Source organism: Leptonychotes weddellii, chromosome 11 (assembly GCF_054177405.1).
Source record: "Leptonychotes weddellii isolate Sample4059 chromosome 11, ASM5417740v2, whole genome shotgun sequence".
NCBI lineage: Eukaryota > Metazoa > Chordata > Mammalia > Carnivora > Phocidae > Leptonychotes > Leptonychotes weddellii.
In genome coordinates, this window is record NC_138379.1 from 3,869,922 (window position 1) to 3,883,941 (window position 14,020).

General features: G+C 48.4%; 1 protein-coding gene across 1 annotated transcript in view; it reads left to right on the forward strand.

The window, feature by feature from the left end:
* TESMIN (testis expressed metallothionein like protein) overlaps nucleotides 1–6,903 on the forward strand; it is a 41,140-nt gene extending 34,237 nt beyond the window's left edge. Inside the window, exons 8-10 of the mRNA XM_081797653.1 lie at nucleotides 2,897–3,034; nucleotides 4,798–4,973; nucleotides 6,711–6,903. Coding sequence (XP_081653779.1) covers nucleotides 2,897–3,034; nucleotides 4,798–4,973; nucleotides 6,711–6,903 — 507 coding nt within the window. The remainder of the gene's footprint in view (nucleotides 1–2,896; nucleotides 3,035–4,797; nucleotides 4,974–6,710) is intronic.
* The last annotated feature ends 7,117 nt before the right edge of the window (nucleotides 6,904–14,020 follow it).

Here is a 14,020-nt window from a genome sequence, read left to right on the forward strand (position 1 = left end):
AAAATAAATAAATCTTTAAAAAAAAGTACTTCAGATATTCACAAAACCATCTCTGCAGACTCCCAACCAATTTCAATATTGGGAAAATGCAGAGTGTGGAGGAGTGTACGATGAGTAGGACTCGATTCCTGAAGGTGGACCAGAGCTTTCAGGAGCGTGGCAGCCAGGGAAAGATCTTTGTTCTCCGCCACGTGGGACGGCTTCAGGGCTGCAGCACTCTTGGAGGGTTCTCACTGAAGAACGTACAAATGTCCACTTTGTCTTGACGTGCAGTTTAGAGATTTGGGTCCTATCGTGTAGCAGATAAGCCCGAGCTTGCAGAGTGTCGTCTGAGAGGTGTAGAAAGTCCTCTGGCCGGAGAACGGGGCGGAGGCTCTGAGCCATGACACGTGAGGGGAGCATCTGGACTTTCCTCAAGGGGCCAACGGCAGCTCGGGCAGCCCCGCACCTGCTAAGGGCTACATGCAGGAGCTCGCACTTTTCACCCCTACCTGTAGGCGCGAAACATCATCAGAGGAGGGAGGACGGGTAGGCGTGGGGCTGCTAGCCTGCTCTGGGGGCATATTTAGTGCCCCCGGTTTACGAAAGGAAACCAAGGGCCTTCACGTGTATAAACTTGAGACCGTCAGGCTGTGTCATGGTCGGTCTGTTTTGTTTCTACAGTAATTTAATTCCCCTCTTGAATTATAGATAAATCACTTGAAAATATCTTACCCATTTTGATACAGCCAGATCCATGGGACAGAGAAAATTTTCACGCCTCTAAACATTAGTAGTGTAGGATTTTCTTTAGGGTTAAAGGGTATTGTCTACAATTAAAGCATATAAAGTTTTCATTTAAAAGTGCTGGAATTTTCAGGCATTGATGGTAGGAACATAAGTTGGTATAACTACTTGGGGAAATTGTTTGGCAATAGTTTCTTTTTTTTAATTTATTTATTAGGGAGAGAGAGAGAAAGCACAAGCAGGGGGAGTGGGAGAGGGAGAAGCAGGCTCCTCGCTGAGCAGGGAGCCCGATATGGGACTCGATCCCAGGACCCTGAGATCATGACCCGAGCCGAAGGCAGACGCTTAACCAGCTGAGCCACCCGGGCATCCCTGGCAATAGTTTCTAAAGCTGAACCTTTGTAGGTGCTGTGACCCAGCAGTTTCATTCCTAAAAACAGAAACAACAGAAATGAGTGTACGTGTCCACTGCAGACGTCCACAGCGGCCCCAGCCTGGAAAGAACCCAGTGCCTGTCAGGGGTAGAGTTCTGTCATATGGTGGAATACTACACACCAGTGAAGAAGAAAGCACGGCCACCGAGCGCTCCTCGCAGCTGAGTCTCACGGGCGCCGTGCTGGTGAAGGCAGCGGGCATCACAGGGCACGCTGCAGGGGCCCAGAACAGTGGAAGCAGTCGAGGCCAGCACGGTGGTTCCCACTGGGGCGTGTTGGTGGGGAGGGGTCCTGGGGAGCCTCTGGGAGCTGGACTACCCTCCAACCTGACGGGGGTGTAATCCCCCCAGGGCACACGCGTGCTCCATTCATCACGCTCCCCCCCATGGATGGTGCCTTCCCTGTCCCTCACGCTCCGTGAGAATAAGAACATGCAAACAGGGTAGGCTCGCTCCAGGCCGCTGCTGTCCGAAGGACCTTCTGGAGCGGTGGGAGCTCTCGTGGCCTTGGGCACAGACCCTAGCTGTTCCCTGTGCGGGGAGAGCAGAGCGCAGGTGCTTCTGTCGCTTCCATGTTGCTCAAATTGCATCGAATCTCTTTGCTAATAAAAATATGTACGCATCTGTCTGTCTAGATAGATAGTGGAAAGATAGGCAAACAGAGTTAAACAAGCCAGGATAAAAAGCTGAGCGTGTTGTGTGAGCAAGACGTGGCCTGGTGCTTGAGCCTCTGGGCTGGGCGTGAGCACGGGGACCGGGGGTCGTATCCATCACTGGCCACTTATTACTTCACCTCTCGGCCTCGGTTTCTTCATCTGTGAGACAGAAACAACAATGGTATTCACCCCCCAAGGCTGCTGTGAGGCTTGAGGGAGAGAGCGCACCTAGATCACACAGAACGGTGCGTGGGGCACGGTCAGTGTTTAACACATGTCAGCTGTCAGCAGAGCACCACGACCCCAGCTGTCCCAGGAAAAAGCGCACAGAAATGCTGGAAAGGAAATAGGGCCACACGGACACGATCATTTTCTTTGCATCTTTAACATTCAGTTATTTTACAATAAATATGTATGACTTTGAAACTCAGGAAAAAAAGAGCAATACCTTTAAGGGTGTAAATGAATTAAAATGAAACAAGAAGGTGACTCACTTTCTTAACTATGGAAGGACACACTGCCTCATGTGGCGCTTCCTTTTTTATTATTTAAATTCAATTAATTACCATGTAATTTATTACTGGTTTCAGAGGTACAGTTCAGTGACTCATCACTTGCCTGTAACACCCAGTGCTCATTACATCTCCTGCCCTCCTTGATGCCCGTCACCCAGTTACCCCAGCCCCCCACCCCCATCCAGTCCAGCAGCCCTCAGTGTGCTTCCTAGAGCGAAGAGTCTCTTATGATTTGTCTCCCTCTCTGATTTCGTTTTATCTTTCCTTCCCTTCCTCTGTGATCCTGTTTTGTTTCTTAAATTCCACATATGAGTGAGATCATATGATCATTGTCTTTCTCTGATTGACGTATTTCTCTTAGCATGAGACCCTTTAGTTCCATCCACGTCATTGCAAATGGTAAGATGTCACCCTTTTTGATGGTTGCGTAATATTCCGTTGTGTCCTGTGGCTCTTCCTAAAGTAGCAGATGGATTAACACGGCACGCAAGTGAGATGCCATTCACTGAACATTATTTTTACATAATAAAGCACATTTTGATGGAGTTTTGTGTTTTCTGTCTTAGGCATGTCTTGATAGAAACCCAGAAGCTTTCCAACCAAAAATCGGGAAAGGGAAGTTGGGAGACGTGAGGCCTCGACATAACAAAGGCTGTAACTGCCGGCGCTCGGGCTGCCTCAAGAACTACTGCGAGTGCTATGAGGTGAGCCGCCCCCGGGGCCCTGGGCTCTGAGAGCAGCCCCTGAGCCAGGGCTCCTTCGCTTCGGGAGCCCGCCGGGAGCGCCCAGCAGAGGCTCCTGCCGCGTGGCCCTGCCCGCCCTGTGGCAGCAGGTCGGCGGCTCCCAGGGGTGCGGAGCCTTGTCCCCAGGCTGGTGCTCAGAGACCAGGGTGGACGCGGGCCTTGGCCGCCGGGCAGAGCACACCGTGGGGCGGAGCGGTTCCTGGGCCTCGGTGTCCGCCTCTTTCTCCCGGACCGACTCACGGAGCGAGTGGAGGGGCTCACTCTCTCCCTTCATCTTCCCGCTCCTTTCTTGGTGTTGCAGGAAGGGAGGGAGAGAGCAAAGAGCCCGCAGGCCCCAGCAGTGAAGCAGCCGGGAAACTCTTCCTTGAAAGGCCCTCCTTTGGTTTGCTTGCAGTCTTTGGGGGGTACCTGTGAATTTTATTTGTAAAAGGTTGTCCCAGATGGTCAGGCTTGAGAAGAGTCCTTGTGATTCTGGGGACACACATTGAAAGCTCTGAGTAAGCAGGCCCAGCCATCCCCCAGCTGGGATTTTGAAAACGCTGTCAAAACTAGTGCAGAGATACGGAATTCAAGCAGTGAGTGCCTCCCCCCGCCCCCAGCGGAGCCGTTTCTCACAGCATCTCTGCCTGCTCTTCACCCACTTTCCAGGGGCTGAGCCTCTCCCAGGCAGCAGCCCACGTGAGGTGCGGATGTTCTGTAGTCTCTAGAGTAGACTAGAAATCCTGAAAAGCCTCTTGCTCAAAACACCCAGAGGGGCAGAGTAAAACACAATAGATACCCTTTGATGCGCATCTCTGAGCTGAAGAGAACAGAGGGACACCCCCAGCAGCTGAGACAAAGAGGGAGCCATACTGTCAGCAGGGCCAGCTTCCAGACGGCCCCCCGCGGCCGGCGAGAGCAAGGGGGTGCGCCCCGGCTTGCCAGGCAGGCTGCCTTGTGCCTAGAGGTCGAGTCGCGCACGAGCAGGCAGCAAGGGCTCCCCAGGACAGCCACGCAAGGCCGGCCCTTGGGTTTCAGACCCCCCCAGCCGCCCGTCCCCCGCAACAGTGGAGGCAGCAGGACACAGGCCCGCCTGGCAGGGCTGCGGGCTCAGTTCCAGAGCCCCGCAATAAAGCAAATACCGCACTCGAGCCGGTCCGGTGCGGGCATGCTCTTACCGCATGATGGGGTGCAGCGCGTGAAGTCTAAAACACAACGCACACACCTTTGTTAAAAATGCTGCTCTTCCTCTGAGCTCTTAGCCGCAGTCACTGGGCACAGCTCACCGGAGCAAACATGAGAATCATGAAAAGTTGGAAATATTGAGAGCATTACCAAAATGAGACAGAGACACGAAGTGAGCAAAGGCCGTTGGAAAACCTGTGTCGACGGGCTTGTTGGACGCAGGGTGGCCACAAACCCCCCATGTGCGAAAACACAGTATCTGCGAAGCGCAGTGAGGTGGGTGAGCTGAGAGCTGCGGGCTGGGGCTCTAGGACCCACGTTCTAGTCAGAGCCAGCGCTCCAACCCCCTGTCTCTGCTCGGGACTCACGCCCACACTCACACGCCAGTCTTCCAAACCCCTCCCCGGGTTTGTGTGAAAATTGCAGATCACACACACACACACACACACACACACACACACACACACGTGCAAAGAGTTATATAAGGTCCTAATAGAATGTGTTGTTTTTTGATGAATTATAGGGCAGTGTAATTTTACTGAAGCATTTTATGTTACCAGGCCAAAATTATGTGTTCTTCTATTTGCAAATGCATTGGTTGCAAAAATTATGAAGAAAGCCCAGAACGGAAAACCCTAATGAACATGCCCAACTATGTGGAAATTGGAGGGTTTGAAGGCAACCATCATTTGTCACCAGCTAAATTCTCAGGACTACCAAAATTCAGACAAGATAGGTAGGTACTGTGAACCAGCCCTCCGAAGAGGGGAAACAGGTTAATTTGAGGAGAGTTAGTTCATACGCTGGAAAGAAAGTGTGTGTGTCTATGAGGGGGTGCGAGGGATGGGGAGGGGGTGACGGTTCCCCTGCTGGACCAGCCCGAGACCCCACCCTGTGCTTCCGCGGGGCCCCCACCGCCGAGACCGCTCTGTCCCGTCTGTCCTCACGGACAGAGTTACCCGCGTTCTGTGCAAGCCGAGGGCCCCGCAGGGATCGCCGACAGGCAGCGAGGGCATGATCTCTAGACCGTGGGTACCTTACCCACTGCTTACCATGTGAGGTGACAGCCTGCCTACTGCGCTCCTGCCTAAAGGGGTGGTGGATCTCACACTAGGTGGATATCATCCCACTGAACTACGTTGAGGCCATGTTATAATCTTAAAGGTTGAGTGATGATTTTTCTTTTCTTTTTTTTTTTTTTTTTAAGATTTTATTTATTTGCGAGAGAGAATGAGAGACAGAGAGCATGAGAGAGAGGAGGGTCAGAGGGAGAAGCAGACTCCCTGCTGAGCAGGGAGCCCGATGTGGGACTCGATCCTGGGACTCCAGGATCACGACCTGAGCCGAAGGCAGTCGCTTAACCAACTGAGCCACCCAGGCGCCCAAGTGATGATTTTTCTCTATATTGGACTAGATTTATCCATTTTAAAAAAATGCCTTTCAATTCAATGTCATGGGTGATATCATGATGGAGTACCGGGTATCATGTATTCATATGCTTTTGAAAAGCCAAGTTCATGCTTATTTGGTCAGAGACATCAGAAGTACTCATCACTGTGAGCTGCTGAGGTCTTTATCAGTAAAAATTGACCAAACACGGCTTCATGGTCCGTGAAAGTCTGAGCAAAGATGTTCTCTCCCGGTTTCGGGACACGGTGTGTCCCACCGAATGTGATGGAGGCTCCGTATGTTGGAGTCTGCCCTCAAAATGTCAGGACTCGACCTGAGGGCAGCCCTGTTCCTTCATCTTCAACAAAAGTCATTGTGTGTTGTCTGCATAGAGAGATTTTAACCAATCCCAACTCCTATGTCTGTTTTCATCATCCAGCACTTGTCAGTACTTTAGGAGGTTTTCCTAAATTTCTGCAGTTTGAGCACTGTGTGGGCGGCTGTCTAGCGAAGCTTGCCCCTTGAGCTCAGTGGGGACATGGCCAGTCTTGTACGATAGGGTACTGCCGACTTTTGAAACCTCGTTCAGGGCTCCAAGGGGCATTCGGAGGGGAGGCCGTGCCGACAGTGATCCTCCAAATGGGCGGGTCCTCAGAGCCGTTGGCATCCTGGAGCTCCAGGTGTCCCCGGGGGATGCGGGGCTTCCCTGAGCACACGCATTCTGCACAGAGCTGGGAGCAGGCTGCATGGCGCATCTCTAGGGCCTCGTCTTATCTGAGATCCCTGCCTCTACCCCTGCCCAGCTCCCGGGCTGGACGCTGTCGCCCTGGTGCCTCTGAATGTTACGGTGGATCTACTTTGGAGACTCTTTAGAATCTGCCGTGAGAAGGGGGTCAAGAAGCAGACGGGTTGCTTCTAAAAGCAATGCTGCATCTTGTCAGGGTTTCCAATATTAGGAAGATAACAGTAGATTTTACTGGGGACATTCTTCAAAATACCCTGACGAGGACATCCCCTCGAATCTATAAGGTATTTAAAACGTGGCACCAAGGACAGTGGCCTGTAACTGCTCTGTTTCTGCCAGGCGCTCTTCCTCGTGCATCTCCTGGGAGGTGGTGGAGGCCACATGCGCCTGCCTGCTGGCTCAGGGCGAACAGGCCGAGAAGGAGCACTGCTCGGAGTGCTTGGCGGAGCAGATGATCTTGGAGGAATTCGGGAGGTGCCTGTCACAGATTCTCCGTATTGAGTTTAAATCCAAAGGGTTGAAAATTGAGTAGAGTTACCGTGTAGTGAAGTCAGAATGCATGTAGATTTTGTTTCAATATTGAGGGAAAGAAATCTATAGTTTAGAAAGGCTGTTTGAGGAACACGAGGCCGGGTCTGCGTCACCGGCTGTGTCCCTAAGGTCGGGCTTTCCCTCTGCATCAGGGTGCCGGGGATTTACTCAGAGCGGGTGAGGGTCTTGGCGATCACAACCCCCCCTTTTTAAGGAAGTGCGGGGCACAACTAACCGTTGCTGTCTGGCCCTGGGGAGAGAGCGTTGAGCCCTGTGACCCTGGGAGAACCGTCTGCACACACGCACAGTGATGGAGGGTGCGAGCGGGCTCTGGAGAAATAACAGTCCATCCCCACTGACTTCACCCTGTCTTGGAAATTTTCCTCTGGAGGCTTCTCTGCCTAAAAAGCCATATGATTTTTCACTAAAATGATTTTGAAAGAAATTCTCCAGTTGGGCTGCTAGGGTACAACTTAAAATCTCCAGAGAAGTACCGAATACCTGGAGGAATTCCCGAGTGTGGACATTTTCCCAGAGTCACACAAATTCTGTCTCCCCTAGGGCCACCGGGATACACAGGCAGCCAGCTCGTGGTTATGACTGAAAATGATTTAGTTTCTTATGTGTTTTCATATGAATGTGGAAAAGCTCTATTGTCCAATTAAGTTCTCCCTAATTATTGTTCTAATATTATTATTGTTTGTTAAAATATCGTTAAAATAACTAGTTTGCAGAAACCAGCAGATAAGATTAGTTATTAAGTTGACTCTCTTTTGGTTCTATTGGAAAAGCAAAGAGGATTAAAAATTTTACATGTCTTCCATTGTTGTGATTAACTTAGTAACTGAAAACATATTCGTCATGTTTCTGGGTTTATGAATAGCCTTGGCCCCTTAGAGCCCGTTTAGAAAGCTCACTTGCTAGCACAGCGCGGTCAGCACGGAGCCCAGGGCCGCGGGCGTTTCTCAGAGCTGTATTTGGAACAGCAAGTTCTGATGGGGAACCACGGAGGGGGAGAAAAATACTTAATTCTTCACCATTTCAATCCCCCTTTGGCTCCTTCGGATGGAGATACGTGGTGGCAAGCCGGAGGCAGAGACCAGCACTGGGTGGTGGTGGGCTCTGCCCAGGCTGGGTGCCCCGTTGCCGGGGCGCTTCCGGTCCCATGTGCACCTGCCGGAGGAGCCCCGTCCACGTCACCCTTGGGGCTGGGAGGGGCCTGAAACAGGGCTTCATGACCCCCTCCTGGGGGGCGGCCTTCCCTCTGCGTCTCTCCTGAGTGCTGCCAATGGTCCACAGACCACACAGGTAACTTAAAATTTTCTAGGAGCCACATTTTAAAAAGTGAAAGGAGTAGGTGAAATTTATTTTAATTATCCTTTATCTACTGTCATTTCAACATGTAATCAAAATAAAAATGATTGAGATATTTCGCATTCTTTTGTATGTACCAAATCTTTGGAATCCAGCATGCATTTTACACTCACATACGCACACCAGGCACGTTGCAGGGGCTCAGGAGCTGCAGGGCACAGGTGTGGAGGGGGGCAAAGGGAACCCTGTTCTCCAGAACAATTCTGAGCCAAGAGCTGCCCTGAAAGGCCCTGAAACCAGTGTGGCCCACCTGCAGAGCCCGGAGAATGGCCAGGCCGGGGAGGAAGGTGAGCAACCGCCCTGGGGTCGGGGACCCGGCCTGACCCAGGAGCTGCCCGGAGCCCAGGTTCATGTGGGGCGAGGGACCTACGGTGTGGGGCCAGGAGACTCTGGCTGCAGCCAGGGATACTGAGCTGAAACCTGAACATTAGGGAAAGGGCACGACCCCTGGAGAGTTTCTCGCCAGGATGAATTTAGTAAGCCCATACTTTTAGAAAATTTAGGCTTTTAGGGGCGCCTGGGTGGCTCAGTTGGTTGGGCGACTGCCTTCGGCTCAGGTCATGATCCTGGAGTCCCGGGATCGAGTCCCGCATCGGGCTCCCTGCTCAGCAGGGAGTCTGCTTCTCCCTCTGACCCTCCTCCCTCTCATGCTCTCTGTCTCTCATTCTCTCTCTCGCAAATTAAAAAAAAAAAAAAAATTTAAAAAAAAAAGAAAATTTAGGCTTTTAGAAAATTCAGTGTGAGAAGTGAAAGCAAAGTAGAGCTGTGTATCAAGCCAGAGTAATGCCCAGAGGTGACAGCTACATAGGATGACTAAAAAGATATAGAATTGTCTCTCTTGTTGCTGGTAAAGAGCCAATGCCATTTTTTTTTTTTAAAGATTTTATTTATTTATTTGACAGAGACACAGCGAGAGAGGGAACACAAGCAGAGGGAGTGGGAGAGGGAGAAGCAGGCTTCCCTGAGGAGCAGGGAGCCTGATGTGGGGCTCGATCCCAGGACCCTGGGATCATGACCTGAACCGAAGGCAGACGCTTAACGACTGAGCCACCCAGGCGCCCCGCCAATGCCATTTTTAAACTATATAAAAATAAACATGGCATGTCTTTACTGCAAGACTATCTGTTGGGTTTTCGGGGTGGGTTTGGTTTTGTTTTTCCCCAAATGCAGCTCAGCCTAAACCTTGCCTTTTCAAGAATCTGAGAAAAAGTCATAGCAAATGACATGCGGAAAGAAAGCTGTTTCTCCCCTCCGAACACTTTGACACCACACATGTGGCATTTCCCCTCCACCAATCAATTCTCCATTTCTCTGTGGACACCAACTGGGTGTCCTGTTATTACTCCATTCAATTCTGACACTAACTGCCTGGAGTTAGTGTCGGATTATCCAGGTGAAGGGCTCAGTCCCACCAGACTGCCCCCAACCTCAGGGGTCAGTTGCAAGTACTGGGTCCCCAGGCCAACCCACACACTTCTGTCTGACTTGGCTGCAACTGGAGGTTCCCAGGACCCCGCTTCGGGTCTGAGAATTTGCTATAACTGCTCACAGAACTTAGGGAAACACTTTACTTACTATTACCAATTTATTATAAAGGATAATAGGAACAGCCAGATGAAGAAGTGCACAGGGCAAGGTTCGGGAGCGCACTCTGTCCCTGGGAAGCTGGGGGCCCCACCGTCCTGGCAGGTGGCGGTCACCAACCCAGAGACTCTGAGCCCTGTATTGTCGGGATTTGTATAGAGGTGTCATGTCATAGGCACAATCAAGTATCAACTCAATCTCCAGCCCCTCTCCGCTCCCTGGATCATGTGGCTGGGTCTTTCTGGTGACCAGCCCCCAGCCAGGAGCCCACCGAGAGTCACCTCATTAGAACAAAAGACACTCCAGCCAAGAAATTACAAGGGTTTTAGGAGCTCCGTCAGGAACAAGTGCAGAAACCAAATACATATTTCTAGGTTACACGCGCTGAAGTTTTCTCAGTTAACCATGAGCTTGTACACAATACAGAAAACATGGGAACCTGTGAAACATCCTGAAGAGAGAACCTTCTGTTGCCTGGAAAACATCAGCAGAAACCTGTCTGTCGTCCTTCTCTTGGCTCTGAAGCTCTTCATCCCTTTACAAAACCCTACACTAATTACCTGAAGTCCTACCGAATTCCAATGGGGATGCAGCTTAAAACCACAACAGACAAGTTATCGTATGAGCTAGGTTAGAATCCTGGTTTAGGGAATGGAAGATGGAAGTTTCTTATAAAGATGGTTCCCCAGGGAATCACTTTGGGGAAAAGAAGAACCACTGGAGGGGAAGGGAGCTCTCCCTACAAAGGCCCCTGGGTGCAGGTGGGCAGAGGTGAAATGGGACACCAGCATCGCGCTGTCGGTGTTCTGGAGTTTGGCCCTTCCCTGATAACCTGTGATGTGGAGCATCTTTTCATGTGCTTGTTTGCCTTCTGTGTATCTTTTTTAGTGAAGTGTCTGTCCAGGTCTTTTGCCCATCTTTTAATTGGGTTGTTCATTTTCCTACTGCTGAGTTTTAAGAATCCTTTGTATATTTTGGATAACAGTCCTTTATCAGATATGTATCTTGCAAATACTTTCTCCCAGTCAGTGGCTCGTCTTCTCATTCTCTCAATAGTGGCTTTTGCAGAGCAGAAGTCTTAAATTTTAATGAAGTCCAGCTCATCAGTTGTTCTTTTATGGATCATGACTTTGATGTTTTATCTAAAAAGTCACTGCCATGCTCAAAGTCACCTAGATTTTCTATGTTATCTTATAGGAGCTTTATAGTGCTGCATTTTATATTTGTGTAGATAGTCTACTTTGAGTTAATTTTTGTGAAGTGTGTAAGCTCTGTGTCTGGATTCCTCTTTTTTTTTTTTTTTTGCATATGTATGTCCAGCTGTTCCAGCAGCATTTCTTGAAAAAACTATTTTTGCTCCATTGTGTTGTCTTTGCTCCTTTGTCAAAGATCAGTTATAATAGTATTTATGTGGGTCTATTTCTGGGCTCTCTGTTCCATTCCACTGATCTATTTGTCTGTTCTTTTGCCAATACCACACTGTCCTGATTATAGCTTTGTGGTAAGTCTTAAAATCGGATAGTTGTCATCCCTTCAACTTTGTTCTTTTTCTTCAATATTGTGTTGGATATTGTAGGTCTTTTGCCTCTCCATATAAACTTTGGAATCTGCTTTTGGATGCCCACAAAATAACTTTAAGAGATTTTAACTGGAATTGAATTGATTCTATAGATCAAGTTTGGACATCTTGAAAACGGACATCTTGAAAATATTGAGTCTTCTTATCCATGAACATGGAATATTTCTCCAATTACTTAGCTCTTCTTTGATTTCTATCATCAGAGTTTGTAGTTTTCCCCATATAGATCTTGTACATATTTTGTTAGATTTGTACCTATGTGTTTCATTTTTGGGGGTGCTAACATAAATGGTATGTTTTTAATTTCAAACTTCAGTTGTTCATTGGTGTTATACAGGAAGCAATTAACTTTCTTTAAAAAGAGATTTATTATCTGAAAGAGAGAGAGCAGGGGGGAGGAGCAGACTCCCCAGTGAGTGTGGAGCCTGACTTGGGGCTCAATCTCACGACCTTGAGGTCATGACCTGAACTGAAACCAAGAGTCAATCACCCATCCGACCGAACCACCCAGGCACCTGTAAAACCAATTAATTTTTGTATATTCACCTTGTATCCTGCAACCTTGCTATGATTGCTTTTTAGTTCCAGGGGTTATTATTGTTGATTTTCTGGCTTCCTACATAGACAGTCATGTCATCTGCAAACAAAGAGTTTTATTTCTTCCTTCCCAATCTGTATGTCTTTTTAGTTCCTTGTCTTCTTGCATTAGCTAGGACTTCAACTACAGTGTCCCCAATGATGAGAGGGGACATCCTTGCTTTGTTCCTGGTCTTAGCAGGAAAGCTTTTGGTTTCTTATTATTAAGTATGATGTTAGCTGTAGGGTTTTTTGGTAGATGTTCTATATCAAGCTGAGGAAGCTCCCCTCTATTCCTAGTTTGCTGAAAATTATCATAAATAGGTGTTAGATTTTGCCAAATGCTTTTTCTGTATCTACTGATATGATCACGTGATTTTTCCTCTTTAGCCTGTTGATGTGATGATTACATTAATTGATTTTTGAATGTTGAACCAGACTTGCATACCTGGGTTAAATTCTACTTGGTTGTGGTGTGTAATTCTTTTTATATGTTATTGGATTTGATTTGCTAATATTTTCAAAAGATTATTTATTTATTTATTTATTTATTTATTTGAGAGAGAGAGCATGAGAGGGGGGAGGGTCAGAGGGAGAAGCAGACTCCTCGCCGAGCAGGGAGCCCGATGCGGGACTCGATCCCGGGACTCCAGGATCATGACCTGAGCCGAAGACAGTCGTTTAACCAACTGAGCCACCCAGGCACCCCTGATTTGCTAATATTTTGTTGAGGATTTTACATCTATGTTTATGAGAGATATTGGTCTGTAATTTTCTTGTAATGTCTCTGGTTTTGGTATTAGGGTAATGCTAGCCTCATAGAATGAGTTAGGATATATTCCCTCTGCTTCTATCTTTGGGAAGAGATTATAAAGAATTGGAATAATTTTTTCCTTAAATGTTTGGTAGAATTCACTTGTGAACGTATCAGGGCCCTAAAATATATTTTAATAGCTTAAAAAACTAAACTTTGCATTTTGAGATAATTATAGATTCACAGGCATTTGTAATAAATGATACAGAGAGGTGCTGTATACATACCCTTTATCCAGTTTTCCCTAATGGTAACATATTGCAAAACTTTTAGAACAGTATCACAACCAGGATGCTGACATTGATATGGTCAAGATGCAGAACATTTCTATTACTTCAAGGAACCCCAAGTCATCCTTTAGAGCCACACCCATTGTCATCCTTTCCCCACCCCTTTCTAACCCTTGGGAGCCACTGACCTATTCTCCATTTCTATACTTTTGTCCTTTCAGGAATGCTATATAATGGGAGCATACACTATGTAACTGTCTAGGATTTTGTTCACTCAGATTTCTCCGGAGATTCATCTGGTTTGGTGCATGTCTCAGTAGTCTGTTACTTTTTCTTGCCGAGTGGTAGGTGCGTGGTGTGGATGGATGGCAGTTTAACCATTCACCCATTGAAGGACACCTGGGCTCTTTCCAGTTTTTTCCTATTTTTTTTTTTTAAGATTTTATTTATTTATTTGAGAGAGAGAGAATGAGAGACAGAGAGCATGAGAGGGAGGAGGGTCAGAGGGAGAAGCAGACTCCCTGCCGAGCAGGGAGCCCGATGAGGGACTCGATCCTGGGACTCCAGGATCATGACCTGAGCTGAAGGCAGTCGCTTAACCGACTGAGCCACCCAGGCGCCCTCCAGTTTTTTGCTATTATGAATAAAGCTTCTGTGAACATTTGTGTGCAGGCTGTTGTGCGAACGTGAGTTTTCATGCATCTCGGTTAAATGCGCAGGAGTGTAATTGCTGGGTTGAATGGTAGCTACATGTTTCATTTTTAAAGAAACTGCCAGGGGCGCCTGGGTGGCTCAGTCATTAAGCGTCTGCCTTCGGCTCAGGTCATGATCTCAGGGTCCTGGGATCGAGCCCCACATCGGGCTCCCTGCTCGGCAGGAAGCCTGCTTCTCCCTCTCCCGCTCTCCCTGCTTGTGTTCCCTCTCTCGCTGTCTCTCTCTGTCAAATAAATAAATAAAATCT